General features: G+C 41.3%; 3 protein-coding genes across 6 annotated transcripts; 2 read left to right on the forward strand and 1 right to left on the reverse strand.

Moving 5' to 3' along the window:
* The first annotated feature begins 3,609 nt into the window (after nt 1-3,609).
* Nucleotides 3,610-14,338, forward strand: eppk1 (epiplakin 1). Its single transcript, XM_069716718.1, has 4 exons — nt 3,610-3,697; nt 6,450-6,581; nt 7,646-11,421; nt 11,669-14,338. Exons 3-4 carry the CDS (start codon nt 7,660-7,662, stop codon nt 14,336-14,338), a joined length of 6,432 nt encoding a protein of 2,143 aa, XP_069572819.1. The 5' UTR covers nt 3,610-3,697; nt 6,450-6,581; nt 7,646-7,659.
* Nucleotides 14,339-14,526: 188 nt separating this feature from the next.
* On the reverse strand, nt 14,527-25,414 carry fbxl6 (F-box and leucine-rich repeat protein 6). 3 transcript variants are annotated; one of them, XM_069716701.1, is made up of 10 exons: nt 25,379-25,414; nt 18,496-19,073; nt 17,603-17,761; nt 17,444-17,507; nt 17,193-17,324; nt 16,560-16,667; nt 16,363-16,476; nt 15,829-16,060; nt 15,475-15,718; nt 14,527-15,335 (listed from the first exon to the last, which is right to left on the reverse strand). In XM_069716701.1, the coding sequence occupies exons 2-10, from the start codon at nt 18,999-19,001 to the stop codon at nt 15,206-15,208; spliced, it is 1,689 nt and encodes a 562-aa protein (XP_069572802.1). In that variant the 5' UTR covers nt 19,002-19,073; nt 25,379-25,414; the 3' UTR covers nt 14,527-15,205. The 3 variants fall into 3 exon arrangements, with proteins under 3 accessions (XP_069572802.1, XP_069572801.1, XP_069572803.1); XM_069716700.1 differs by lacking the exon at nt 25,379-25,414 and adding an exon at nt 20,015-20,061; XM_069716702.1 differs by lacking the exon at nt 25,379-25,414 and adding an exon at nt 19,692-19,834.
* LOC138631668 (uncharacterized) lies at nt 20,179-24,165 on the forward strand. Of its 2 annotated transcripts, none has more exons than XM_069716758.1 (3): nt 20,179-20,221; nt 21,073-21,139; nt 21,230-24,165. In XM_069716758.1, the coding sequence occupies exons 2-3, from the start codon at nt 21,079-21,081 to the stop codon at nt 23,797-23,799; spliced, it is 2,631 nt and encodes an 876-aa protein (XP_069572859.1). In that variant the 5' UTR covers nt 20,179-20,221; nt 21,073-21,078; the 3' UTR covers nt 23,800-24,165. The 2 variants fall into 2 exon arrangements, with proteins under 2 accessions (XP_069572859.1, XP_069572860.1); XM_069716759.1 differs by having other exon boundaries at nt 20,198-20,217.
* Nucleotides 25,415-25,417: the final 3 nt, after the last annotated feature.

The following is a 25,417-nucleotide window of genomic DNA, read 5'->3' on the forward strand; positions in this document are numbered from 1 at the left end:
CTGAGATAACAGAACTGCTGATAAAAACCAGTCCAGTGCAGTCGAGGAATGCAGAACTTACAACAAGTTGTTTATGAACTCGGATTAGACTTCATTCCGACTGTTAACAGAAAATCCCTTCAGTCGAAGATAAAACATTTAATTAACAGCAAGAAACTGTTGGGTTGATGTTAAACACTGCTGTCATGCCACGTCACACATGGCTGATTATAGTCTGTCCAGGCATGTGTGTTGATGCATTGTGAGGATCATTTTCACATTTTTAAAAGGCAGTTTGAGCGTTTCGATATTAGTTTTAAGGTCAATGTTCAGGTTCGTATTCAGCATTTAGCAGTGATGACTAAACTTAGTGAGGCGTTCAGAAATCCAATACGTCAATTCGTGTTATTTATATATAACTGTTCTGATTTAGTTTCAGCCCTTAAAAGTTGTGAGGTGGCATTTTTCTGAAGCTGCCTTTTCTCCATCGTATCTCACATCTCTTTTGGGTAGGCGATTTGGTTTGGGAGTGGAGGGTAAAGAGAGCAGGATGTTATGGAGGCAATGTAGAAAGAGTCTTTATGGTTTGAAAAAACAACAACAAAAAAAACACATTATCTCAGATGCGTCCACTTAAACGTGGACAGACTGCCAACGGGAGGCGGTCGGGGGTCTCGGAGCAGTAAAGTACTGACCTGAGCAGACAATTGGAAACTTTTTTTTTTTTTTAAAGTCCTGTCTCTGTGTTTTAGTTTCAGGCTGAGTGGGAAGGAGCTGAGTAATATCCTGCAGGGCGGTCAACAAGGGAAAGAGAAAGAGGAAGAAATCTGTCTCACACAAGTGGGTGATGAAAGCTGTATGACGACGGTTTGGCAAATCAAATGAAATGAGTTTTAGTTTCTATAAATAATATCATGTGGATGATAATAATCAAAGTTCGTGTGTTCATTTGGTGTTTTTTAAGTAGTGCAGTAGATTTTTTTTTTTGCCTCTTTATGGAACCAGTATTTAGGGCTTTCCTTGTGTTTTTAGGAGCGCTTTCTCTGACCATGAAACTTTCACTTTCACACTATTTGCACTCTTGCTGCGGGAAGGTGCGGTTTTCAACTTAATACGTTACCGTTAAAGATCTCAGACTGTCAGAACAAAAGCTCTGGGAGTGTGTTGGCCTTTAAGGGACCGAGTTCAGACTTGTGAGCGTGAGCAAGAAGGCCTCTGACACCGAAGAGCTTCTGTGTACGATCCCTCTGGTGAACTCACCAATAAACATGTCAGATTTCACTGTTTGTGCGCAATTTCAATTTAAAAGCTCAGATCCGTATTTTAACAATAACAATGCATCGAATGATAAATGCATAATGGGACAGAGACTCTCGTCGTAACAAACATACAGAAAAGGCTGGGCTATTACGATCTCTCAGAATTAGTTCTCAAGACCCGCTGTCAACCCAGTTATTTGGAGAGGTTCTGAACGGCCACACTGGAAAGCGGGGTGGAGGCGTCAAAGTCATTTTTCCAGGGAGGGAGGCTCGAAAGAGATGCACAGCATCCAGCATGTCTCACTTTCACGCAGGTGGCCAGCAGCGGCACGAAGTTGGTGTGAATGTCGAGAGTTATAGATGATGGGCGAACCAGACACCTCCTCATTGTTCATTATTTCGGCTTTACTGCCCCGCAGCCTTTCAAACCCCAACATGATGCAGAAATACCACCGCTCCACCAAGCTGAGTCTTTGCAAACTAGATACCTGAGATACCTGCACAAGCTGAGTCTTTGCAAACTAGATACCTGAGATACCCGCACACTTACACCCATGCAGTATTTTAAGCATTCTGTCAGTCAAGAGCTGCAATTCCCAAGAGGCTGAGTTTCTCCCACCAGAGTTCACAGGTGTTCTGCATTCTGCCAATAACTAGAAAGGGACTGATTACTTTCAGCTGAGAACAATTTATGCTGCTGTAGTAAAAAAAAAATTCCCCTTGGGGATTAATAAAGTAACTACCTAACCTAACCTAACCTAACAACACAGACAATACGCAACACAGAAACCAAAGATGATTTTCAAACATGAAAAAAAGGAAACCAAGCTCCGGTTTGTGCTTCTCATGTATTACCTTTATGTTCGAGTCACCGAGCTACATATCATTTTTTCAGAAAAATGTATTCCTGTCCATCAAACTTCCCAAAACATATTCTGTGTGCCCTCCTCGTAGAAACGGGCCTGCAGCTTCATTGACTCATTATTATTGTATTTCACCGTTTGAAGTCTGTTCCTACTTGTTATTAAAACCTCCCATTTTGAGTATTTTTCTCACTCATCACTCGGTTTATCCTCAGAAGCTCGGGGACACCACACCTGACTTTCACCACAGCACTGTCAATTTGAAAATGGTGACTGATAAACATGAGAAAGCAGGTTTTGGGTCTTGGGCGCCAACACCTGATTGACACTTGACTGATTAATATCTATTTATTTGTTTTTTCTTGGCTTGACAAACATTTGTTAGGTAATAAATAAAAAGGTTATGACAGTTATCTATTAAATCTTTTGATGTTAAGTGTTAATTTAATATAAAACTTGGCAAACCGTGTTCTGACAGTTACATTTTTTTTATTATTATTATTTTCTTTAGTATTTGCGGGGTTTTTTTTTTTTACAACTGAGACACATCTTTATTTTATTATTTTATTTTCAATGATTAACTACATATAATGCAGTTTACTGTACAATAAAGTTGCAGATTCCATTTACTGTACATTTTCCACAGAAAACGTCTTTTATTTTATTTCTTAAAAACACAATCACAGCTCAGAAAACGTGACTTATAGATGCTGAATCAGATAATGTGTCAATTTTACGAACAATTTTAAAGCATTCATGTAAAAAAAACAAAAAAAAAACGGACTTCTTCAGTCCTTTTAAGGCACTACTTTAATTGTTCTCACACATGATTTAGAGGAATTTGTTTACCACCTGTAGTGTTCACCTGGTTTCCAAACTGTTTCCACATTTCGCATGAGACATTAGTAATGTCATCATAACCTGACTAATGTCTTTGTTGGTTTAAGCCGCTGATGTAACGGATGTTTTCCGTGCAGCTTGTCTGTTTTGTGACATCAGTTTTTTTTTATTATTGTTAATGTGTCTCTGACTCATCAGGTCTCTGCTGCTCACAGCTGAAAACCTGCCAAATCTGAGGAAAGACAATCACAGTGTGTCCGGCTCCGCCTGTCACAACCTGATTAGATAAGTGAGATGAGAGTCTGCACCACTACTCACTTTCAGTATTAAACATTCACTTTACACCAATAAAAAAAAAAAAAAAAAAAAAGTTTAACAGGCAACATCTTTGCTTTTATCTTTAATGAATCTTACCTATAGTCCAGTTGGAAAGACTGAATTTTTTGCTCTCTGTTATTGTTTCAGAGCACAATGGAAGCGCTTTGAGGAAGTCTGCAGGAATGTCCGGCATCCTGCAGTCAGTGCAGAGGTCTCTCGGGTGCCTTTACTCCTTCACAGTCCTCAGAGAGAGAAGAAAGAAGAGGCTGTTCCTTTGGAGGGGCGGGCCTTAGCCGGAACTGCTGTATATCTGACCTGAGAGCTGGGAGCACCTCTGAGATGTTGGGAGCATTAGTTGGGAGCAGACTCACAATGTCTCTCTCAAATCTCAGCTGAGACCCAGTGCAAAGAGTGAGAACTTCATTCCAGGACAGTCAGGTAAGAGTTGACTTCCTTCCTGATTGTTGTTTCTTTTATTTATTTTTTACTTTTTTAAATGGTCAGTTTTGTGAGGGAAAAAGTTGTTTAATTCAAACTTTAAACTGCAGCCTACTTTCCTCTGAGTGGGAGAAGTTGAACTGGAAAACAAAAAGTCAAAAAGTGCTGATCTCTTAAGCCGATTCCCTTCTGATAAAAAGGGAAAGCAGACATTCCTCACTGATCTTTCACCACATTTGTGCAAATAAAATTTGACCTGTGTGTCACTGTTAAGACAAGCCTCAACTGTGTCGGAGCTGTTGACATAAAGACAATCCGCCAAGAATTTTTTCCACAGCTACAAAAACTGTTGCGTAACACTTGCATACTTGATACTGCATTGCCTCATTCACTCCTGTGTTTTTACTAATGAGGTGGTTTCAAGAATGACACATGACGCAAACCTGGTACTGCAATGTAACCTGCAAAAACAAAAGTACTATGTCCCTGCAATTTTCTACTCCTCCCATAGTCCTTGTCCCACAGTCAGCTGCCGGGGTGTTTAAGTATAAAAACTTTGTTTTATTTTTTTATATCATACTCTTATCAGTCTGGTTCTTTATCAATGCTCTTGTCTCTTTCTGTTCACTTGGATGTGAACCTGGGTGCAGCGACTCCATGTTATATTAGTAGTTTACACTTGTTTACACTATTATATCACTATCAATTAACTGTTAAGTCAATGATGTGGTTCAACACTGAGGTCGTAGTGCTGTTGTTGTTCTGGACTGCATTATAGTCAGAGGTATGTGTTGTATGTTTCTATCCTAATGTGTGTAAATAGGACAAACTCCACGTTTAGAGCCTGATATAATTTACATGTTTCCAACAATGTGCCCTAAAACTGGACATTGTGAGTAAATACAGATGTGTGGCAGAGCTGTTTTATCGAAGTACATTAGATTGCGCATGTGTACCTGATAAAGTGGCCTTAGAGCTCTTATTGAGATGAAAGGAACAAACGAAGGAAAAGCTTCCTTTTATCTCACATTACACAACAAATAATTTAAGAAAATCATTATTTATACGTGTATTTAACTGATTTAACTGACACTAACTCCTTCAGTACATGAGAGTGGGTTTACCTACGTGCTGTGAACAGTGAAGCTATTCTAACACAGTGTGGCAACTCTTTAGCTTCATGCAGGTCATGTATTTATCTTGCCGTGCAATACACGTCCAACACCTTTAAACACCTTCAAACATTTACAAAGTGGGTGACTGAAGCAGAGCGGAGCTGCTGCTGCTGCTGTTTACTCAGGCTCCAGTGTGGTGCAGTAAATTAACAGTTGTTTGTATTAGTACATGTAGTTGCATATAGTTTAATACACCTTTAGTCCACTAAAATTATAAATGACAGCTGGTTATTTCCATCTCAGCCTATAAAACTTAATAATACGTCTATAAATGTTTTTCTGGAACAGTTTTCACATTAAACAACATCCGGAAATAATCATGTACACAATAGAGCTTTGTATGTGCTCCTGATGCTCCCATTAAGTTTAGCAGCAGTGAGCAGGTTTGTGAATGTCATTGCTGAGCTCCCCTCCACTCCCTCTTTTCTGAGGCGGATTATGTTCAGTCCTGCAGGTGACGATGACATCGTTGATGGGTGGAGAAAAACACTAGTTTCCAGGGAAACTTTATTCTCGTCACATCTTTTTTATAAATTGTGACGAAAGTGTTAAGAGTTCGCAAGCAGGAATGGTTTTCAGTACAGTAACTTCTCCTCTATTGTTGATAGAAAATACATTAGGATTTTCCTTTCTGTTTTTATTATTTTATGTGGTCAAAGGTTGGATTTTGGACCTTTGTAGTTTTTGATGTTGCTGATGGAGAATTTCCACCATTGCAGGGGTATAAAGTTTGAGTTTTTCTGTCCGAGAAATGTTTCTTAAGCTTTACATCCCATTTATTAAAATTTCTGGTGAATAAATGGACACTTAAAAATAAAATGTTCATCTTGTTTCACTTTAAGTTGCTTGAAGTTTATTCTTTTATGCCACTCTCTGACAGTATCGTACATATTCTGTATCAGCTTGTGTTAGCTCTTCAGTTTTTTTATGTGCTACACCGTCACATCAATCGGAAGTGTCTTTGGTATGTTTGAGATGTTTAAAAATGTTGCGATCGACACTAGAATCCAAAATAAAGTTCAGTAGATTTGAATGTTTGGCTGCATGGTGTGAGGATTGTGAGGCATATGTTGTATTGTGTCTGCAGTTGTTTGTGTTTCGAGCTCAAGTATTTGCTCAGCACATGGCATCTGGCTGTTCTAGTTTCAACAAATTACATCTTGACTGTTTCAAACACTTCCTGTGTTTGCTTTTGCATGACAAGTACTGGCACAACGTTCATTTCTTTTTTCAATAATGAAATGGAAAAACAAAAAATAACTTCAAAGACATTATTTTTGTATGTGTACACCTTAATGGATGAATTATGTTTAAAGAAAGGCTTTTAGAAAGAATTTACTTTAATGGTATAAAATATTGTGTCTGTGTTGTGTTTATATGACTTATCTTGCTAATTTTGTCATATCTGTTGTGTGTGTGTGTCAATTCAATTTTATGGTTTAGTTGTAAAACAATAAAATAAAGTAAAGTTAATATACAGGCATATTCAGTAATAAAATATTGACATTATCAAATCAAATGACTTCTTTTTAAGCAAGACAAAGATACAACTTATTTTTATTGGCTAATCTCTACAGGGAGTGCGTTTCAAGACTCCGAGGCGCTGACCATAAACGCCCGGGTATCTCTGGTCTGTATCTTGGATTCTGAAACAGCCAGGACCATCTGAGGACAGGAGGCCGCCACCAGACTCTTTAAGAAACCAAAAGGTTCGATATGTCGTTGAGAAACAGACCATTCATTGTGAAACATATTTTATCAGTGCCATTTAAGTTAAGTTCTTTTACTTTAATAACCCCTGTTATCATTACCAGATGTCTTTATTTCTCTTTATCTAGATTTATAATACTTGAGAAAGTCAGTGCAAAATTGTATGGGACAAAATGTATGTTTTTTTTTTTTTTACTGTATTTTCCTGCAATCATTTTGAAAGTTTATGGGCTGAGTTTAAAAATCCATTCATTTATACAATATAAATAATTAATAATAATGATGATAATAATGATAAATACTTGCAGTGTTCTTCTGCAGTATATTATTCTTTATATTCCCGACTGCAGTACTCTACATTCCTACAATTAATGAATAATTAACACTGTCAATAGCGTCACACATGTAAAGTTAATTAGATAACATTAGATAACACATTATAAAGGAATATCAAAGATATATAAAACAACTGAAAGAGAAAGCATAAGTATTAAGAAGAAATCCCACTGTGACAAGAGACTGGAAAAAAATCCATTTGTCCAACCATCTTCCAAAATGGCCATAAAGTTGAATCAGCAGCTGACTGCTGTTCAGTATTCAACAGCATTAGCTTTACCAGGTTGTACCTAATAAACCAGCAAATGACTGCACCACTTTGATTCAACACTGAGATCTTAGCACTATGGTATGTGCCAGTAAAAAGAAAGGCTGGTAAATAGTATCATAAGTGAAACTAACCCGTCTAATTTATTGGTTTGCTGATTTTATTGGCCGATATTGGCCTATCACAGATATATCGGTATCAGCGTATATGACATGATGTGAAAACTTAGAAATTATTCCATTTATGTTTTGTTTTTTTATTTACAGTTATTTAAAATTATTACACTTCCAGTGAATTTCAGTTTCAATACATTGATCCAGTATCAGTTGGGCTCCAATCACCAGATTTACAAATATCAACACAATTTAGTTTTGATGACTAAATATTTCTAGTATTTCCTACAATACTAGTGATGAAATATACAAACTAACTGAAATAACTATTTCTGTTTCGACACAGACCTTTAGGTCAAGATGGATTCAATCAGTCAGGACCAAGGGTTGAAGCAAAATGGCTGCGCAGAGGTCCATGGACCTGTGGCTGGCATATTTCTGGAGAAAACAAACGAAAAGATAACCATATATCAAGCTATGAAAAAACATTTGCTCAAGCCAGGAACAGCATTGGCCCTGCTTGAAGCACAAGCGGCCACAGTAGGCATCATAGACCCGATAAACAACCAAATACTTCCTGTCGAAGATGCCGTTAAAGAGGGAATAGTTGGACCGGAGATGAAAGAGAAACTGCTCACAGCAGAGAAAGCCATCAGTGGGTACGTAGACCCCTACACCAACCAAATGATATCTGTATTCCAAGCTATGCAAAAGGATTTAGTCCCAAGAGATTACGGATTGAGGCTGCTGGAGGCACAGTTAGCCACGAAAGGCCTGTTTGATCCCGTCGAGAAGACAATTGTCTCAGCTGACTCTGCGATTCAGAAGGGCTACTACGAAAAAGGTTTGCTCAATGACCAGATGTCAGAGCTCAAAGTGTTTTACAACCCAAGCTCACAGGAAAATCTCAACTACCGAAACCTCCTGGAGAAATGCACTGTGGAGCCTGTCACGGGCCTGCTGCTCCTTCCTGTCTGCATCACCTTCAAAGGCCTGCGACGAGGCATTTCCTCCATCCAACTCCTGGAATCAAAAATCATCAACAAAGACACATACGATGACCTACAAAAGGGGAAGACCACAACACAGGATGTGATGTTGATGGAAACAGTGAAAGAATACCTGGAAGGCAAAGGCAGCATCGCTGGCATCGCTGTTCTCACGTCCAATCAGAGAATGAGCATTTACCAAGCCATGAAGCAAGGCATACTGATGCCTGGAACAGCACTGGTACTGCTGGAGGCACAAGCTGCAACTGGATTCATGATTGATCCGGTGGAAAATAAGAAGTTCACAGTGGATGAGGCTATCAAAAACCAACTTGTTGGCCCAGAATATCATGCAAAGCTGTGCTCTGCTGAACGAGCAGTAACTGGATATAAAGACCCTTATTCAGGCAAAACTTTATCCCTGTTTCAAGCACTGTCAAAAGAACTCATCGTTAAGCAACATGGCATCCGCCTACTAGAGGCACAAATTGGTACAGGTGGAATAATAGACCCCATCAACAGTCACAGACTTCCCACAGATGTGGCCTTCAAGAGAGGTTATTTTGATGAAGCTATGAATGCTATACTGGAGGATTCAGGGGATGACACAAAAGGGTTTTTTGACCCAAACACAGAAGACAATCTCACCTATCTTCAGTTGATGGAAAGGTGCGTCACCGATCCTGTCACTGGGCTGTGCCTCCTCCCTCTCCATGACAAATCAGACAAGCTGAATTTCAGCTTCATTGATTACCAAACTAAAATGGTCTTCAAACAGGAGAAGGTGAAAGTGACGTATGGAAAGTACATGGGAATGACAGTATCGCTGTGGGAACTGCTGATGTCAGAATACTTCGATGAACACCAGAGGCAAGACATCTTTAAAAAGTACAGAGAGGGGAAGCTGAGTATCAAGATGATCATTACGACAGTTCTGGAAGTCATAGAAAAGTCTGTGAAAACAACTAAAGTTGTCTTTGAGGGCATCCGAGAAACTGTTACAGCCGAACAGCTTGTGGAGGCAGATATCATCAGTGAGGAAGTCCTGGAGGACCTCAGACAGGGAAAAAGGTCAGCGAAGGACGTGATGGAAGATGAAAATGTACATGTGTACTTGAAGGGAAAAGACAGCATTGCAGGTATTCTGCTCCCTGATTCTCAAATCCTGACCATTTACCAGGCTCAACAGAAAGGAAAACTGATGCCAGGAACTGCGCTGATTCTACTGGAGGCACAAGCAGCAACAGGGTTTATTATTGATCCCATTGGAAACAGAAAGTTTTCAGTTGACGATGCTGTCAAAGCAAAGATCGTGGGACCAGATGTCTGTCAAAAGCTGCGCTCCGCAGAGAAGGCGGTCACTGGATACAAAGATCCATATGATGGCAAAAAGATCTCTTTGTTCCAAGCAATGCAAAAAGACCTCATCCTGAGAGACCATGGAATTCGGCTCCTGGAGGCACAAATTGCCACCGGCGGAATCATTGACCCAGTCAACAGCCATCGCATTCCTGTCCATGTGGCCTTTAAGAAGGGGTTCTTTAATGAAGAGATGAATCAGATCCTGGATGATCCAAGCGACGACACCAAAGGATTCTTCGACCCAAACACCCATGAGAATCTGACATACTTGCAGCTCATTGCCAGATGTGTGACAGATCCCAGTACAGGCCTGTGCCTCCTACCTCTTAAAGGCAAGAGCAACAGAATTAACATAGATGACAACATGAGGGAAATGTTCAAAACTACAACAGTTACCGTCAAGTATGGCAGGTTCAAGGGCAAGCATACAACTCTGTGGGATCTTATCAATTCAGAGTATCTGTCCGAGGACAAACGACAGGAGTTTTTCAAGCTCTTTAGGTCAAGGAGAATCACAATTGAGCAATTCATTGTCACCATCTTAGAAATCATTGAGAGTAAGGAGATAAAACAGCAAGCAGAGCTCAACTTTGAAGGTCTCAGAGGAAAAATATCTGTTGTGGACCTTTTGGATCTTGAAATTGTGGATGAAAAAACATACAACAGTCTTATCGATGGAAAGATGACAAGCACTGATGTAATAAAAATGGACAGTGTGAGAGCCTACCTTCAAGGGACAAGCTGTGTAGCGGGGTTAATACTGCAACCTACCAATCAGAAACTGAGCATCTACGAGGCACAAAGAATAGGCGTTCTCACGCCTGGCACTGCACTTTGCCTCCTCGAAGCCCAAGCAGCTACAGGGTTCGTTGTTGATCCTCTGAAGAACAAAAAACTTACAGTGGAACAAGCTCTCAGAGAAAAGGTGATTGGTCCACAGATGTATGAAAAGCTCTTGGCTGCAGAGAGGGCTGTCACTGGTTACACAGATCCATACACGGGTCAAAAGATCTCACTCTTCCAAGCCTTAGGAAAGGATCTTATTGTCAAGCAGCATGGCATCCGTTTACTCGAGGCCCAGATTGCCACAGGTGGAATCATTGATCCCTTGAAATGTCTTCACCTCCCCCTCGAAGTTGCATACAGGAAAGGGTATTTTGATGCAGAACTTAATCAAATCCTAACAGACCCGACTGATGACACAAAGGGCTTTTTTGACCCAAAAACGCAAGACAATCTGACATACATGGAGATGTTGGGCAGATGTGTAAAAGATGAGGAAACCGGACTGTTTCTCCTGCCACTGAATGCCACACGAAAAGCTACAGCAACAAAGGAAAAAAGGTGTACTGACACAGAGATAAAGCAAGAGTTTGAAAAGACAGTTGTGAGTGTATCTGTGGGATGCTACTCAGGAAAATCTGTTTCTCTATGGGACTTGATTCACTCTCGGTACTTCACTGAGGATCAGCGGCTTGAATTTATTGAAAAATACAGAACAAGGCATATTAGCACAGAAACCATAATCGCATTAGTGATTTCCACGATTGAAAAACTGGAGAAGAGTGAAGCACCCAAACTGACAATGGGCCTGAGAAAGCATGTCTCTGCACAACAACTACTGAACTCTGATATCATTGATGCAGAAACATTCGAACAGGTGAAAGAAGGAAAGCTTACTTTTGAAGCAGTTACCCAAGGCGAACCTGTTACAGGATACCTGAAGGGAACGGGAAGCATTGCTGGAGTTAAAGTTCATCCATCCCAGGAAGTAATGAGCATATATGAAGCAAAACATGAAGCTCTGTTAACCCCGGGCATTGCCATTGTACTGCTTGAAGCGCAGGCAGCAACAGGATGGGTCATTGATCCTGTCAAAAACAAGTACTATGCTGTTGATGAGGCTGCAAAAGAGAAAGTGATTGGACCAGATGTTCATGAACAACTTCTCCTGGCAGAACGAGCCGTCACTGGCTATAAAGATCCATATACCGATGCAACAATATCATTGTTTGAAGCCATTGAGCATCTACGAAGCCAAAAGCAAAGGCCTGCTGACTCCTGGTACTTCTCTGGTTCTGCTGGAGGCACAAGCTGCCACCGGGTTTGTCATTGACCCAGTGAACAACAAGAAACTTTCCGTAGAGGAAGCTGTGGCTCAAAGAGTGGTTGGCAGTGAGTGGAAACAGAAACTGATTTCAGCCGAAAGAGCAGTTACAGGATACACGGATCCCTACACTGAAAAGACAATTTCTCTGTTCCAGGCCTTGAAAAAAGACCTTATTGTGAAAGATCATGGGATTCGTCTCCTTGAAGCACAGATTGCCACGGGAGGTATTATTGACCCAGTGTACAGTCACAGAGTTCCTGTACAGGTGGCATACCAAAGAGGCTACTTTGATGAAGAAATGAACCAGATTTTGTCTGATCCTGATGATGACACCAAGGGCTTCTTTGATCCCAACACTCAAGAGAACCTCACTTACCTCAACCTGGTCGAGAGGTGTGTTACAGATCCCGAAACAGGACTCAGTTTACTCGTCATCGTGAAGAAAGGGGAGTTTTATTTCTTTGTTGACGAGGCAACAAAACTCATCCTGAAATCAACAACAACAACCAGTGCAGGAGGAAAATACAGAGGAACAACAGTGTCTCTGTGGGATCTGCTCTACTCCAAGTACATCACTGAGGACAAGAGGAGAGATCTTGTGCAACAATACAAGGCTGGGTCAATCGGAATCGAGGGTTTTTTGAAATTCATCCTGACAATCATTGAACAACAGACCACAACAACCTCATCATCAATGGTAACATGCCAACCACCCGAGACAAAGGTGGACAGCAGCACCACAAAAACGACCATCACCACAACAACCACAGAGAAGAGTCAAGTTGGAAACTTCCATGGAATTAGAAAAGATGTCACTGCTACAGAGCTGCTTGAATCAAAAATCATTGACGAGAAACTCTACAAGGATCTGAACGCTGGAAAAGTCACAGTGACGGAAGTAAGTGAAATGAACTCAGTGCGCAAGTACCTCGAGGGCACCAACAGTATTGCAGGAGTGTACCTCCAGTCCACCAAGCAGACCTTGAGCATCTACGAAGCCAAAAGCAAAGGCCTGCTGACTCCTGGTACTTCTCTGGTTCTGCTGGAGGCACAAGCTGCCACCGGGTTTGTCATTGACCCAGTGAACAACAAGAAACTTTCCGTAGAGGAAGCTGTGGCTCAAAGAGTGGTTGGCAGTGAGTGGAAACAGAAACTGATTTCAGCCGAAAGAGCAGTTACAGGATACACGGATCCCTACACTGAAAAGACAATTTCTCTGTTCCAGGCCTTGAAAAAAGACCTTATTGTGAAAGATCATGGGATTCGTCTCCTTGAAGCACAGATTGCCACGGGAGGTATTATTGACCCAGTGTACAGTCACAGAGTTCCTGTACAGGTGGCATACCAAAGAGGCTACTTTGATGAAGAAATGAACCAGATTTTGTCTGATCCTGATGATGACACCAAGGGCTTCTTTGATCCCAACACTCAAGAGAACCTCACTTACCTCAACCTGGTCGAGAGGTGTGTTACAGATCCCGAAACAGGACTCAGTTTACTCGTCATCGTGAAGAAAGGGGAGTTTTATTTCTTTGTTGACGAGGCAACAAAACTCATCCTGAAATCAACAACAACAACCAGTGCAGGAGGAAAATACAGAGGAACAACAGTGTCTCTGTGGGATCTGCTCTACTCCAAGTACATCACTGAGGACAAGAGGAGAGATCTTGTGCAACAATACAAGGCTGGGTCAATCGGAATCGAGGGTTTTTTGAAATTCATCCTGACAATCATTGAACAACAGACCACAACAACCTCATCATCAATGGTAACATGCCAACCACCCGAGACAAAGGTGGACAGCAGCACCACAAAAACTACCATCACCACAACAACCACAGAGAAGAGTCAAGTTGGAAACTTCCATGGAATTAGAAAAGATGTCACTGCTACAGAGCTGCTTGAATCAAAAATCATTGACGAGAAACTCTACAAGGATCTGAACGCTGGAAAAGTCACAGTGACGGAAGTAAGTGAAATGAACTCAGTGCGCAAGTACCTCGAGGGCACCAACAGTATTGCAGGAGTGTACCTCCAGTCCACCAAGCAGACCTTGAGCATCTACGAAGCCAAAAGCAAAGGCCTGCTGACTCCTGGTACTTCTCTGGTTCTGCTGGAGGCACAAGCTGCCACCGGGTTTGTCATTGACCCAGTGAACAACAAGAAACTTTCCGTAGAGGAAGCTGTGGCTCAAAGAGTGGTTGGCAGTGAGTGGAAACAGAAACTGATTTCAGCCGAAAGAGCAGTTACAGGATACACGGATCCCTACACTGAAAAGACAATTTCTCTGTTCCAGGCCTTGAAAAAAGACCTTATTGTGAAAGATCATGGGATTCGTCTCCTTGAAGCACAGATTGCCACGGGAGGTATTATTGACCCAGTGTACAGTCACAGAGTTCCTGTACAGGTGGCATACCAAAGAGGCTACTTTGATGAAGAAATGAACCAGATTTTGTCTGATCCTGATGATGACACCAAGGGCTTCTTTGATCCCAACACTCAAGAGAACCTCACTTACCTCAACCTGGTCGAGAGGTGTGTTACAGATCCCGAAACAGGACTCAGTTTACTAATTTGAGTAAAATGAAAGTAACTTTTTACGGATCAGCTGTGACTAACTGGTAAACAGTCAAATTGTATTTTGTTATTTTTCTTGCTTTTGACAGGTGTCCCAATAAATAGGTGAAAAGAATCCTATATCTGGTCTTTTTTTTTTTTTTACATTTTCATCTAAATGACTTTACATTTATGGAAATTTATGTTCAGATGGAGAGTTGTGACCAGGGCTGGTAAATAGTTCCAATTCAACAACAAAGGAAATTAAATGTCCACATTTGTAGTTTCTAACAATAGTGCTTCATTTGTCAACTCTTCACTTTGTCTCCAACAATTGTATTTATTTGGTTTGACAAGCCCCATTTGGTTCATTTGTAAATTTAGCTTGAGAGTGCAGCGCTCTCTGGTGGAAAGAAAGACAGGCTTTACTTAATAGTGACATGTTGAACATTTATTTTTGATTTAAAATCATTCTTGAGATATTGTTGTTGCTGTTGTAAAAACAAATAAAGGAAGAAAAAAAAAGGCAAAAATTATGTCCAAGAATTCCAAATAAACACAAATAAATGTCTTTGTGGCTTTGGAACTCAGACGATCTTTATACAGGCTTTCAAATTCAGCAAGTCAGTGTCAACATTATGGATTTTCTAGACAGAATTAGTGGAATGGGTGTGTTTCAAAATAAAGGCAGACTTAACTGACATTAATACAGTACCAACAGGTATTCTCACATTTGATTTCTGCTTTCTAGCAAGTGGTTTTAAATGACTATATACATATTTACAAAAGAACTGAGGGTAAAATACACCACTTTATCCAAACAATACAACTCACAAACAACCTGGTGTTACATAAAATGTTGTGAGTGATTTCTGGAATCACACGAGATCTACGCCAGTCTGTCCAGCAGCTGGCGAATGTCTTCTTGGCCTCGGTAAATTCTCTTCACTCCTCTTGGCAGATAGCGGCAGGATGAAAGGTTGAGGTAGTCTAGAGAAGTCCCTTGTCCGATGACTGGCCTGCAAAGTGACGAACACATACAATAATAAACAGCATTTTAAAACGTGAACGCTCGATTCTTGCGCATTGTTTCATAAAACAGTTTGCTGAATTATTTGTACAGGTGGAGTTAAGGAGTGAAAACTACACACTGAGTACCTCAGGGCACTTGGTGTGATCCTGGTCCCGCTGAGGTTGAGTGAGCGCAGTGTATCTGCCTCAGTTGCCTGCGCGAGGTAGCTCATCGCCAACTCCAAGTCCTCCTCAGTGAAGAGCTGATTTGCGATGTCGAGCTGTTGCAGAGTCTGACTCCACTTCTGGGTCACCATGTGAAGTCCCTTCTTCGGTGCTGACAGACCAATATGGCTGCTGAAATATTGTCCCCAGAAGAGACACTCAAGCTCTGCCGAACCACAGTCAGAAAAAGAAAGGAGGTCTGGTTAATAAACGGGCTGTTGGGTGTAAATTCAGAAACATTGTTACTTAAGTATAAATCTTGTGACTCCGGCTCACCATGACACGGTAATGCTGCGAGACCAGACGGCGTGATTCGCGAACAGCCGCGCAGGTCCAGCACCCGCAGTCGCGTCGAGCCGAAGAGAATGTCGCACAAATCTTTGTCGTTCATGTAGGAATAAGACGTTGTTGCGATACACAGTTCCTCCAGTAACGGGAAGCCTGGCGTCGAATCTGCAGCGCTGCGCATTGTCTTGTGCAGAGGTCTGACGTTCAGCATCCGGAAGGTCTGATGGGAAAATATGCAAATAAGCTCCATGGTTGAAAAGTCATTACAGGAACAAAGGTAATGCCCAGGAAAGAGATGAGTCTTTATAATATATACATAATAACCAATTGTCTTTATATTCATTGATATTGTGCTAAAGCTCATCGTGACAGTTTCAGATACCTTGTTTTGTCAAAATTCACAAAATCATCAGTTAACAAAATTGTATGACAAAGTAAAACATTTGAAAAGCCGGTAACTGCTACATTTGACTTAAAATCAATAATGAGTCAATTAGTGCCATTAGCATATGGCTACAGTACCTTGAGTTTCGGGCATGCCATCTGTAGTGCCTGGATGCAAACAGGAAGTTCAGAGTCTTTGCTATCAAGCTTTGTATTGACCTCCAAAAACTCCAAATCAGGACAGCATCCCCTCTGGAAAAACAAAAGCAATATTCTCAGTATTTGTTGGCTTTGACTCTATGTGAAAAAAACATATGGAGTTAAAAGAAGCTTACGGTGATGGCAGTCAGAAGTTTATCATTCTTTAGTCCATGAGTGAACAAAATTTGCCTGATCTGGGTCCCGTGATTTTCAAGGTACTCCAGGAGTCCTTCAACGTGAAACTAGAGCACAAAAAGTATTACATATAAATTTACAATTCGATGTGTCATCCTGGATGAGAGAAAAAGGTTACATTCACAGGAAAATGTTGGCGTGTCATTGAATATTTTGACAATGTCTAGATAAAAATTAAAGATCCTTTTCTACTCATAACATGAAGCTGTCAAGTAAAGAGTTGACAACAGCTTATAACTTTTAGGGCGCATCCACCATACAAAGGAAAAGCAGAGGAACAAAATATTCAAGAGATCTCCAACAGATACATTTAAGACAATTAAAATCAATTAGTTTGGAGTAATATTTGTGTCAGATATGTTTGTTTTTTTCTCATAAAAGTTTGTTTACCTCTTAACATTTAATAGCGCTGCTTATTTGAAAAAAGTTAATAAACTGTGGTCCATTTCACGTTCAAGTCTTAAACTCACCAAAGTGAAATGTGCACTTTAAGTAATAGGCATTAATGAGTGTAGGAGAACATCTGTGTATTACATTTTCTATGATATTGTCTTCTGATTTGGTCCTCGTACCTCTGAATACTGGAGATTGATGCTCTGCAGAGAGCGGCTGTGCAGGCCGAGGCAGTGGAAGGACCTCGCTGTCAGGCCTGTGCAGTAAGAAAGCTTCAGCGAGAGAAGGTGAGGGCAGAACTGTGAAACAACCTGAATACGGAACAGAAAAAAACCACAAGTACAAGTGTTAACACTGATGAAGCACAATTTATCCAAAAGACTTGGGGGGGAGGGGGAAATGAAAATGCTGATGATTGTTTTTTCATTACCTCTAATGTGAAGTCAACATTCTTTGTCCAGTGGCAGAGAGAGAAGTCCCTCAGCTGGGAGAATCTAGAAAACAAGAAATAAACAAACATATAAACAAAAACCTAAACTTACAGCATACGAGTCAAACCTCCTCATTAAACTAAACTAATACCACAGACCTGTTCTGTGCCAGCCAGTTAACCGTGTCTTTGATCTTGCTCTCCGTTCTGGGCAGCTGGTTTCTCCCGGGTGCGATCCAGCAGTGACCCACGGTCACCCGGCGCCACAGGACCGGACTGGAGGCGGCAGCGTTCCACAGACGGCAGACTCTCCCCACCCTGCAACACAGACGGAAAAGAAGATGTCGCACTTTTATCCTCAAATTACAGCTGAATTAATATCATGATCACACAACAATAACACTGTTGCACTGCTGTTTGTTTGTTTTGTTTTAATTCACTGCAATATTGTTTTGTTTAGCTTAATTTAATATTATTCTATTCTTATTTATATATAATGTGCATTTAATTTTTTTGAATTATATTTAATATTTTTTACTACCTTATTTTTATTGCTTTGCCCTGTATACTGCTGTAACATAACAATTTATCTTTGAGGGATTAATAAAGTATCTATCTATCTATCTATCTATCTATCTATCTATCTATCTATCTATCTATCTATCTATCTATCTATCTATCTATCTATCTATCTATCTATCTATCTATCTATCTATCTATCTCACTAATATTATCACGAATCAGAGACTTTATTTCCTGGTATTGCAGCCATTTCAGCTGAAACGACAAGTTGAGTTCAGCGTTTCCAGCCCTTTAAGATGTGAGTGTTTGCTGGTAACCTGCTGGCTGATCTATCAGAGTCAAGTGAACATCTTTGTGTTTAATACAATAAAGGAAAAGCAGCCTGACGACGCCACCCAGTGGTCTGACATCAGTCAAGATTTTTAGTTTTCAAATTCGAATTTTCTTTTATTTCAGTCAGGTCAATCTTGTAAATTGAACTATTTCGTATTCGCGGCGACATCAAATCAAAGATATTTATGATCTCCTACCTGCATAGAAATGGTACAGCGCCATCCTGAATGACCACCATCCGAAAAATATTGATTAGCACCTCCTCAGGCAAACTGTCTCCCCATCTGTGGTCGCCTTCTTTCTGAGGCACAAACACGTTCACGTCCTCTTCTTCTTTGATAACGGGTTTACTCTCCAGTTTCGGTTTGGCACGGACTGTCTTTTTTTTCTTAATCTGGTTGGCTTTTAACTTTCCTTTAGCTACCTTCTTCTTTTTGCTTCCCTTCTTTTTGAGAGTCCAGGCCGAACCTTCATACTGGGAAGTACTTGATATAACGAGAAGCATATCTTCCCCCTGATGGACCGTGTAGCCGAGCCGGGCGGGCCGGGAGACTCGGGCCTTTTTTGCCTTCTTTGCTTTTGCGTCTTTTGTCCTTTTCAAAGAAGCTTTCTTTGACTTCGGTCCATCCTCTGCTGGACCTGATGGTGCACTCTCCTCTTTTCGTTCACTCTGGGTTGAAGCTTCTGCTTCAGCGGCATCCATTGTGGCTGCTCTCTTATTTTTTTACCGTGAGGAAAACCAGACATCAGCACGGCACTGTCGCAATATTACCATCTGAAAAGAGAATCAGAGTAAAATCAGTCGTGATTTAATCTCTTCACTGGGAATAAACAGTGAAAATTTCAAAATAGAGCAAATTCCACAGGTGTGTAATCTAATACAATACAATACAGGAGACTTCTGGTCGGTTCCCATGTGATCAGGACTTTTTGATGAAACAAATCACATAAATGATCAAACTGATGGGTGGAAAATATGCAGAAATTCATGAAAGGAAATCCCTTAAAGCACATAGTATGCTATTAACTATTGACATCCAGTCATATAACTAAGGCATTGCATTTAAAATAATGCATTTATTAGTTTTAGACATAGGTTAAAATAAAACGTTACGGTGACAGCAACTTTATGACTGATTTTTAGAAAGGCTGCAAAAGTCAGATGTTATGATTGTTGATCGAGGTTGTTGTTGTTGTTGTTTTTTGGGGCTGTTTGGAGTATAATTGTGTGTGAAAATTCATATTATGTTGTGACAGCTGTCGTTCTGTACTTTCACCTCAGGGAAAGATCTGTGTAAATATCAATAAGAATTTAGTTCAGGAAACTGCACGGGGTTTCACGTTGGTTTACAAGTCGTCTGTAAAGGTTTATCCTGCGACAACACACTTTAACTGATTTACCAATGTTTTCTATCTGCAAGCTGCGCGCGCATCCTCCATTGTTTCTAAACAGACGACAATTTTATGTGGTGAAAAAAATTAAAAAATAAAAATACTATCATATAGTTTACATTGGTAATATCATCACGTTTAATTCATAGTTTAATTGGAGCATAAATTACAACTGGAGCTCTACCGTGTCACGGTGAGTTCACAAGTCGCCAAACGTACGACATAAAAAAATAAAAAGTGTTGATATGCCGGCAGCAAGTATTATTAACGGAAACGTTTTCTGAAGTTAAAAAAATATATAAGCATAATTATTTTTTACATTACCTGCTACTAGTAGCAAACCACACTGACCGGAAACTCCATACTTCGGAAGTAGGCCCACAATGCATTTCGCGCTCGCGCTGTGATTGGCTGAGACGTCGACGGCTGCGCGTCGTCCATAAAACTATCCAATCACCGAGCAGCGCTGTTGTGACGCGGAGGTTTGGAGGGTTTTTTTGTTGTTTTTTGGGGGTTATTTGTTGTCTGTAGGTAAGAACTTGTGCTTTTTAAATGCTCCTTTTATCGCTTTTCACACGTGAAAATATTTGGAAATGCTACAGCACGCAACACAGCTATTCTGTGCAGATATTGTTCAACGGAAGTGTTGGAGTTTAGTTTGCGGGATTTTCTGTTAGTGAAGTTGATGCTAATAGTTACTCCCGAGGCTAACGTTAGCATTGCGTTGGGTGGGGGGGGGGGGGGTTAGCAGCATTAACACGTTCACTTCTTTCATTCTGTGAGGTCATGTTTATAGGTGACGTCACCATACCGCAGGGATTGTTTATCTCGATGTTCAGTCTCATTCGTGCATATACCACTTTGAGGGTGGCGGGAGCAGGGGTGGGGGTGGGAGGGTGGTGCTTCCCTTTATGGCCCTGACCCTCCCTGAAGATGATTTAAAAAAGAAAACTCACTGAATGCATGCATGCATGTAATAATTTCACCCCCCTAATGTCAATAGATGCTCATCAAAATGCTGTCAATTGAATATTACAAGTTAAGCGCCTCCAGATAAACAACAGGTGGTGCTGATTCTTCACTCATGTACCTTTAAACCATAACAGAGGAAGGGGACAAGATGAGGTGATGTTGGTGCAAATTATGATGGGAAATGACGTCTTTTTATTACAAAAAAAAAAAAAAGTGTTTTTACTTCAATGCAAATAAAACATTCACCGTTAATATAAAAGTGATGGTTGGTTTTGAAAGCACAAATCACAATTTTAACTGACTGTCAAGTCAAGAAAAAGCAGTGCATCTTACAACACATCCCATTTTTCTTGAAATTGTTGTGCTTCCACGTACGGAGGATTGAAGATTATCTTCCGTGTCTCTTTCAGCACACAATGGAGGAAGGTCAAGATTTTTCTCTCTGTGGGAAACCGGCTGTAACTGAAGCTAATCTGAGTAAGTAAACTTGTGTAGTCGAGCTTTCATCATCATGTGAGATGATTCTCCATGTAATGAAGAAAAGTTTTCTCTATCTTTGTGTTTCAGGAGATGAGTACTATTGGAAGCTTGTTGCAGACTTCATTGGTCCACAGTCAGGAGAAGGATTAGAGCTCGGACCCGCCCCATGTAAAAACAGACTTATGATTCAAGTTGGGCTTATGAGAGAGGACAATAATTTTCCATGGATTGCCATCGTCGATTGGCTGAAGAAAATCTTCCCCGCCCGTCACTCCGCTGACTTTCGTCGTTTGATTGAAAGAGGCGTCGCAACAACTTTGAGTCTGGGAAGTGACGCGAGGCTGAGCTTCCTGGAATCGGACGTCCACTTCAACTTTGTCGGTCCGATATGCGATAGCATTGGAGTTGAACGACAACATCTTTTGGAAATGAGGGATTTTTCAGAGCGGGCGCAGTCAATTGAAGTCACCAACGGCTTGATTCTCGAGTTGACCAACTTTGTCACGAGGGAGATCATTTCACCAGTCATGATAGTTAGTTGGCTTAGAAACTTCAACCCCGAATTTTGTGAGGACGGGGACATTACAAAGGCGTATAAAGCCCTCAGGGGCAAGATAAAAAAGTTAAAACTATACTGTCGTAATTGTGAAACAAGAAGTCACAGGAGGAACGCAGCGATGGAAAATCTGCTTCAAAATCCGTTTGAACTGGTGCGGAAAAAAACACCTCGACTTTTAAAGAAACGCATGAAAAGAGATGACGCCATCAATTATGAAAAAGTTATAATCAAAGAGGAGCACGAGAGCTATGAAATCATGCAGGGGGAGGAGCCTGAGATGAACAGAGAAATTGAAATTGTGAGAAAAGTATCCCAGAGAGAGCAAGCGGCTGCACGCGACGGAAGTGACGGGGATGTGGATGTAACCAACAGTGGAGATGACGCCTCGGCCAGCAAAGGAGAAGCGCTGACCCTCCTTGACATCACAATGCTGTCCGTCCAGAAGCTGTCGGGTGTGTACGGTGGGAAAACCGCAGCGTGCAAGCAAGTGTCCCTGGAGCTGCTGAAAAACCAGTACACGCTGACGTGCAAAGAGCATCCAGCCATGCTTGAGTTTGAGAAACAAATCAGCTCGCTGAGCGAAGACGTTTCACTCATCTCGCCCGTAGTGTTTTTAAACCACAATGCCAATTTCCTCGTCGACTTGCACGATGCCGTCGAGCAGCACATCACGAACTTTGAAAAAGATATAATTCTGTCGGCGGGAGAGAAACTCGGCCGCGATAAGCTCCCAACCTTCTCTAAACTTGTGAACATGCCAGAAAGCGCCACTTCGCGCTACATTCACATGGCTAGTGACATCCTCAGCCATCGCACCCCTGATAACAAGCAGAACTACAGAAAATACTGGGTGGCTTTCTGTGAGGAGAAGAAGAATCCCTCTAAACTGGCAGTGAATGGGTCGAACCGATTCAACAACTACTTCGAGGCCGCAGCGGGTCTCATTCACCATCACAAAGAGATCGCTCTCTTCCTCTCCGATTTGATGTCGCTGAAAAACGACAAATGCCCGAACATCATTCTGGAGAGCGTTGCTGCAGACGCCAACGATTGTGTGATCCAGAGCCTCGTGTGCGTCCTGGCCATCGTTTACTGCAAAATCCTCGGCCCTTACTGGCAGCTTCTGAAGAGCGGAGGCGAGTACTCGCTCTTCAGTCGGTACATCCTCTGTCTCTACCAAAAGTTCCTCGATTGGTCCAAAGATCCTTCAACCCTGCTGGAACCGGAGGAGGACACAAACGTTTTTCTGCAGTTCCCCCTTCAGGAGAAAACCTTTCACGGAGTGTTCGGTTACTGCGGCCAGTGGCACACAAATCGCGACCTCATCCGAGTTTGCTTGAAGAGGACGATAAAGGTGATTGCTGGCGTCACCGAGGAACACCTGAAGGACTTTCTGCCGGGAGGAACGTTCTCCAAAGTCCCTTCGACAGATTTGAGCTTGCAGTTGGTCAGCTGCACGTTCTCCGTCTTAATGGCGGAATATCCCTTCGGCCACACGTACCCGTACAAGAAGCATCGACCTGACAAGCCATCCAAGCGCTCCTCGCAAAATATATTTTCGTCAGACAGCTCCGAGGACGACGATGACCTGTTTGGCTCCTCTGGCAACAGCTCCGATGGCTCCTCCAGCGGACCCAGTAAAAATAGCTTCCAAAAAGGAGACCGCAATCCGCAGATGAAAAAAGGTTTCAGGGGCAAAAAAGGAAAGGCGTTGAAGCTAAAGGATCGTAAGCAGAACATGGACCGGGACTACATCATCGCTACAGTGCACAAAAACGAAGGGCCGTGCAAGTCACAGCCGGACGTCGATAAAATGATGCTGCGTTTTGAAGGAAAATCCCGAGCTGAGAAATGGGAAGCGGTGCGCTGTGAGATGCTCTACCACAAAATGATTCTGAAGAACACACACCCGCATTTGAATTGCGCTTTCAATAACACCACACAAATGGTGTTGAAGCTGAAGCTGGCGCTTCCGCGTGTGAAACCCGGGTACTCTCTCGTTCTGGAGCCGAAAAGGTCAAAAACAAAACCTGCGCTCCGACATGCAGCAGAAGCTGCAGCTGGTCAGACGGAAAGCAGCAGCGCTTTAGAGGTTTAACTGTTTGATATTTAGGAGAAGAGAGCAGGGGAAGGATATGTGAACATGTGACTTCCTCATATGAATTTATTCTTTAAAAATGCACACAACCTTTTCACACAAACACAGAATAATGTATGATTTAGTTTTCAAGATTGTTTGTTGTTTATACTTTTTATTTTTGTGTATAAAGTAATTTCTTACTTTACAAGCTGCTGTATTGAAATCATGTCTTGAGAGGTAACTGTGTCGCTAGAAAAAAAAAACTACAAATCTTTTTTATCTACAAGATTGCAACCATTGTGATAACGTGGAGGTCCGTTTGTAACTACTGCTGACCTGAAAAAGATCAAATGAACTTCTGTCAAAATAAACATCTGCATTGCTCATATTTTGTTTTTATTTGCTTTATCAACCATTGGACTGTACAATAAATCACCTCGGGCAAAATCCATCACGCAACAATAACTCCCTTGCACTGCTGTTTTGTATGTTGTTTTTATTCTAATTCATCGCACTGTTGTTTAGGTTAGTTTATGTAATATTATTTAATGTTATTTAGCTTATTTTATTGTATAGAAGGTGCTTTTTTTTATGCTGCTGTAACATTAAAAAAAAATTCCCTTTGAGGGATTAATAAAGTATATATCTATCTATCTATTATGATAAGCTACAAAATGTCATGATCCCTAGTCACATAATGACCTTGTGTTTGTCATCTATGGGCACTTGTGGTTGCATCACGTATAACAATGTCAGTGGGTTCATGAGTATAAAAGCATTGACTGGCAGGGGCTCAGGAAAATAAGGAGCCACTGGAGGCCGAGGGGTTGATTGGGGTCACTGTGCCAAAGGTCACAGGACTAAGATGTTTTTTTTTTTTTTTTTTTTTTCAATTGTAATGACAAGCTCAACCAAACTCCCTGTTAGTCCTAACACATACTATCTAACCAGCTTTTAAGGTACTGGGAGGAACTTCAGTTGAAGTTGTACTTAAGCCCACATCAGTTGTAAGCAGGTCAGAAAACGAACTTCTTGTCGGCTGGTGGTCGCCTTTGAGGATGATGCCTTCACCGGTAATCGGAATTTCAAGTTCCAGCATGAAAACGCGTCAACTGAATTTCTCTCCAGCCTGACAACAATGAGCAGAATCGACGTAATGTTTGGTTAGGTCAACATTTGTTCCGCTGAAGTACGTAACTTCACACTTAGGATCTGCTTTGTGTTGTATAACCAGGGTAAGAATAACGGATAAAGGCTCAATACCATGGGAATAAACTGGCCGAGAATGCAGTAAATGCGTTTACGTTTGATTTGAGGGAACAAAACCGTGTTCGCAAATCACAACACTGGGTCGTAGCTTATTTATTATATATAACTTTTACTGGTCATAATTAAATTGCTTCAAATTACACATTTAAAAAAAAAAAAAAATTTAACCTTCAGTTAAAAAGTTACGAGGGGCCCTGAATGCAACTCACGGGACGGGCGTTTTTGCGCAAGCGTCCGCCATTCTCCAAGTTACTGCGGCGAGTGAAAGCGCACGTCACCGGCTCTGTGACCCAACTCAAAAAAACAAAAAACAAATCCGACTGCTTACCGGGTATTCCTCTGTTGTCTCGGCGGGAGAGGACGCTAC

Source organism: Brachyistius frenatus, unplaced genomic scaffold (genome assembly GCF_029030835.1).
Source record: "Brachyistius frenatus isolate BFR_SWC_R1_liver_20210118 unplaced genomic scaffold, ASM2903083v1 Contig_162, whole genome shotgun sequence".
Lineage (NCBI taxonomy): Eukaryota > Metazoa > Chordata > Actinopteri > Embiotocidae > Brachyistius > Brachyistius frenatus.

Excerpts from the sequence above, each read along its gene's own strand:
- LOC138631668 (XM_069716758.1), top strand. The coding sequence starts at position 21,079 with ATGGAGGAAGGTCAAGATTTTTCTCTCTGTGGGAAACCGGCTGTAACT. Across the intron at positions 21,140-21,229 it reads TGTAACTGAAGCTAATCTGA|GAGATGAGTACTATTGGAAG; the intron begins GTAAGTAAACTT and ends TTTGTGTTTCAG.
- fbxl6 (XM_069716701.1), bottom strand. The coding sequence starts at position 19,001 with ATGGATGCCGCTGAAGCAGAAGCTTCAACCCAGAGTGAACGAAAAGAG. Across the intron at positions 17,762-18,495 it reads GCTGTACCATTTCTATGCAG|GGTGGGGAGAGTCTGCCGTC; the intron begins GTAGGAGATCAT and ends TCTGTGTTGCAG. Across the intron at positions 17,325-17,443 it reads ATGTTGACTTCACATTAGAG|GTTGTTTCACAGTTCTGCCC; the intron begins GTAATGAAAAAA and ends TTCCGTATTCAG.
- eppk1 (XM_069716718.1), top strand. The coding sequence starts at position 7,660 with ATGGATTCAATCAGTCAGGACCAAGGGTTGAAGCAAAATGGCTGCGCA. Across the intron at positions 11,422-11,668 it reads AAGTTCATCCATCCCAGGAA|CCATTGAGCATCTACGAAGC; the intron begins GTAATGAGCATA and ends CATTGTTTGAAG.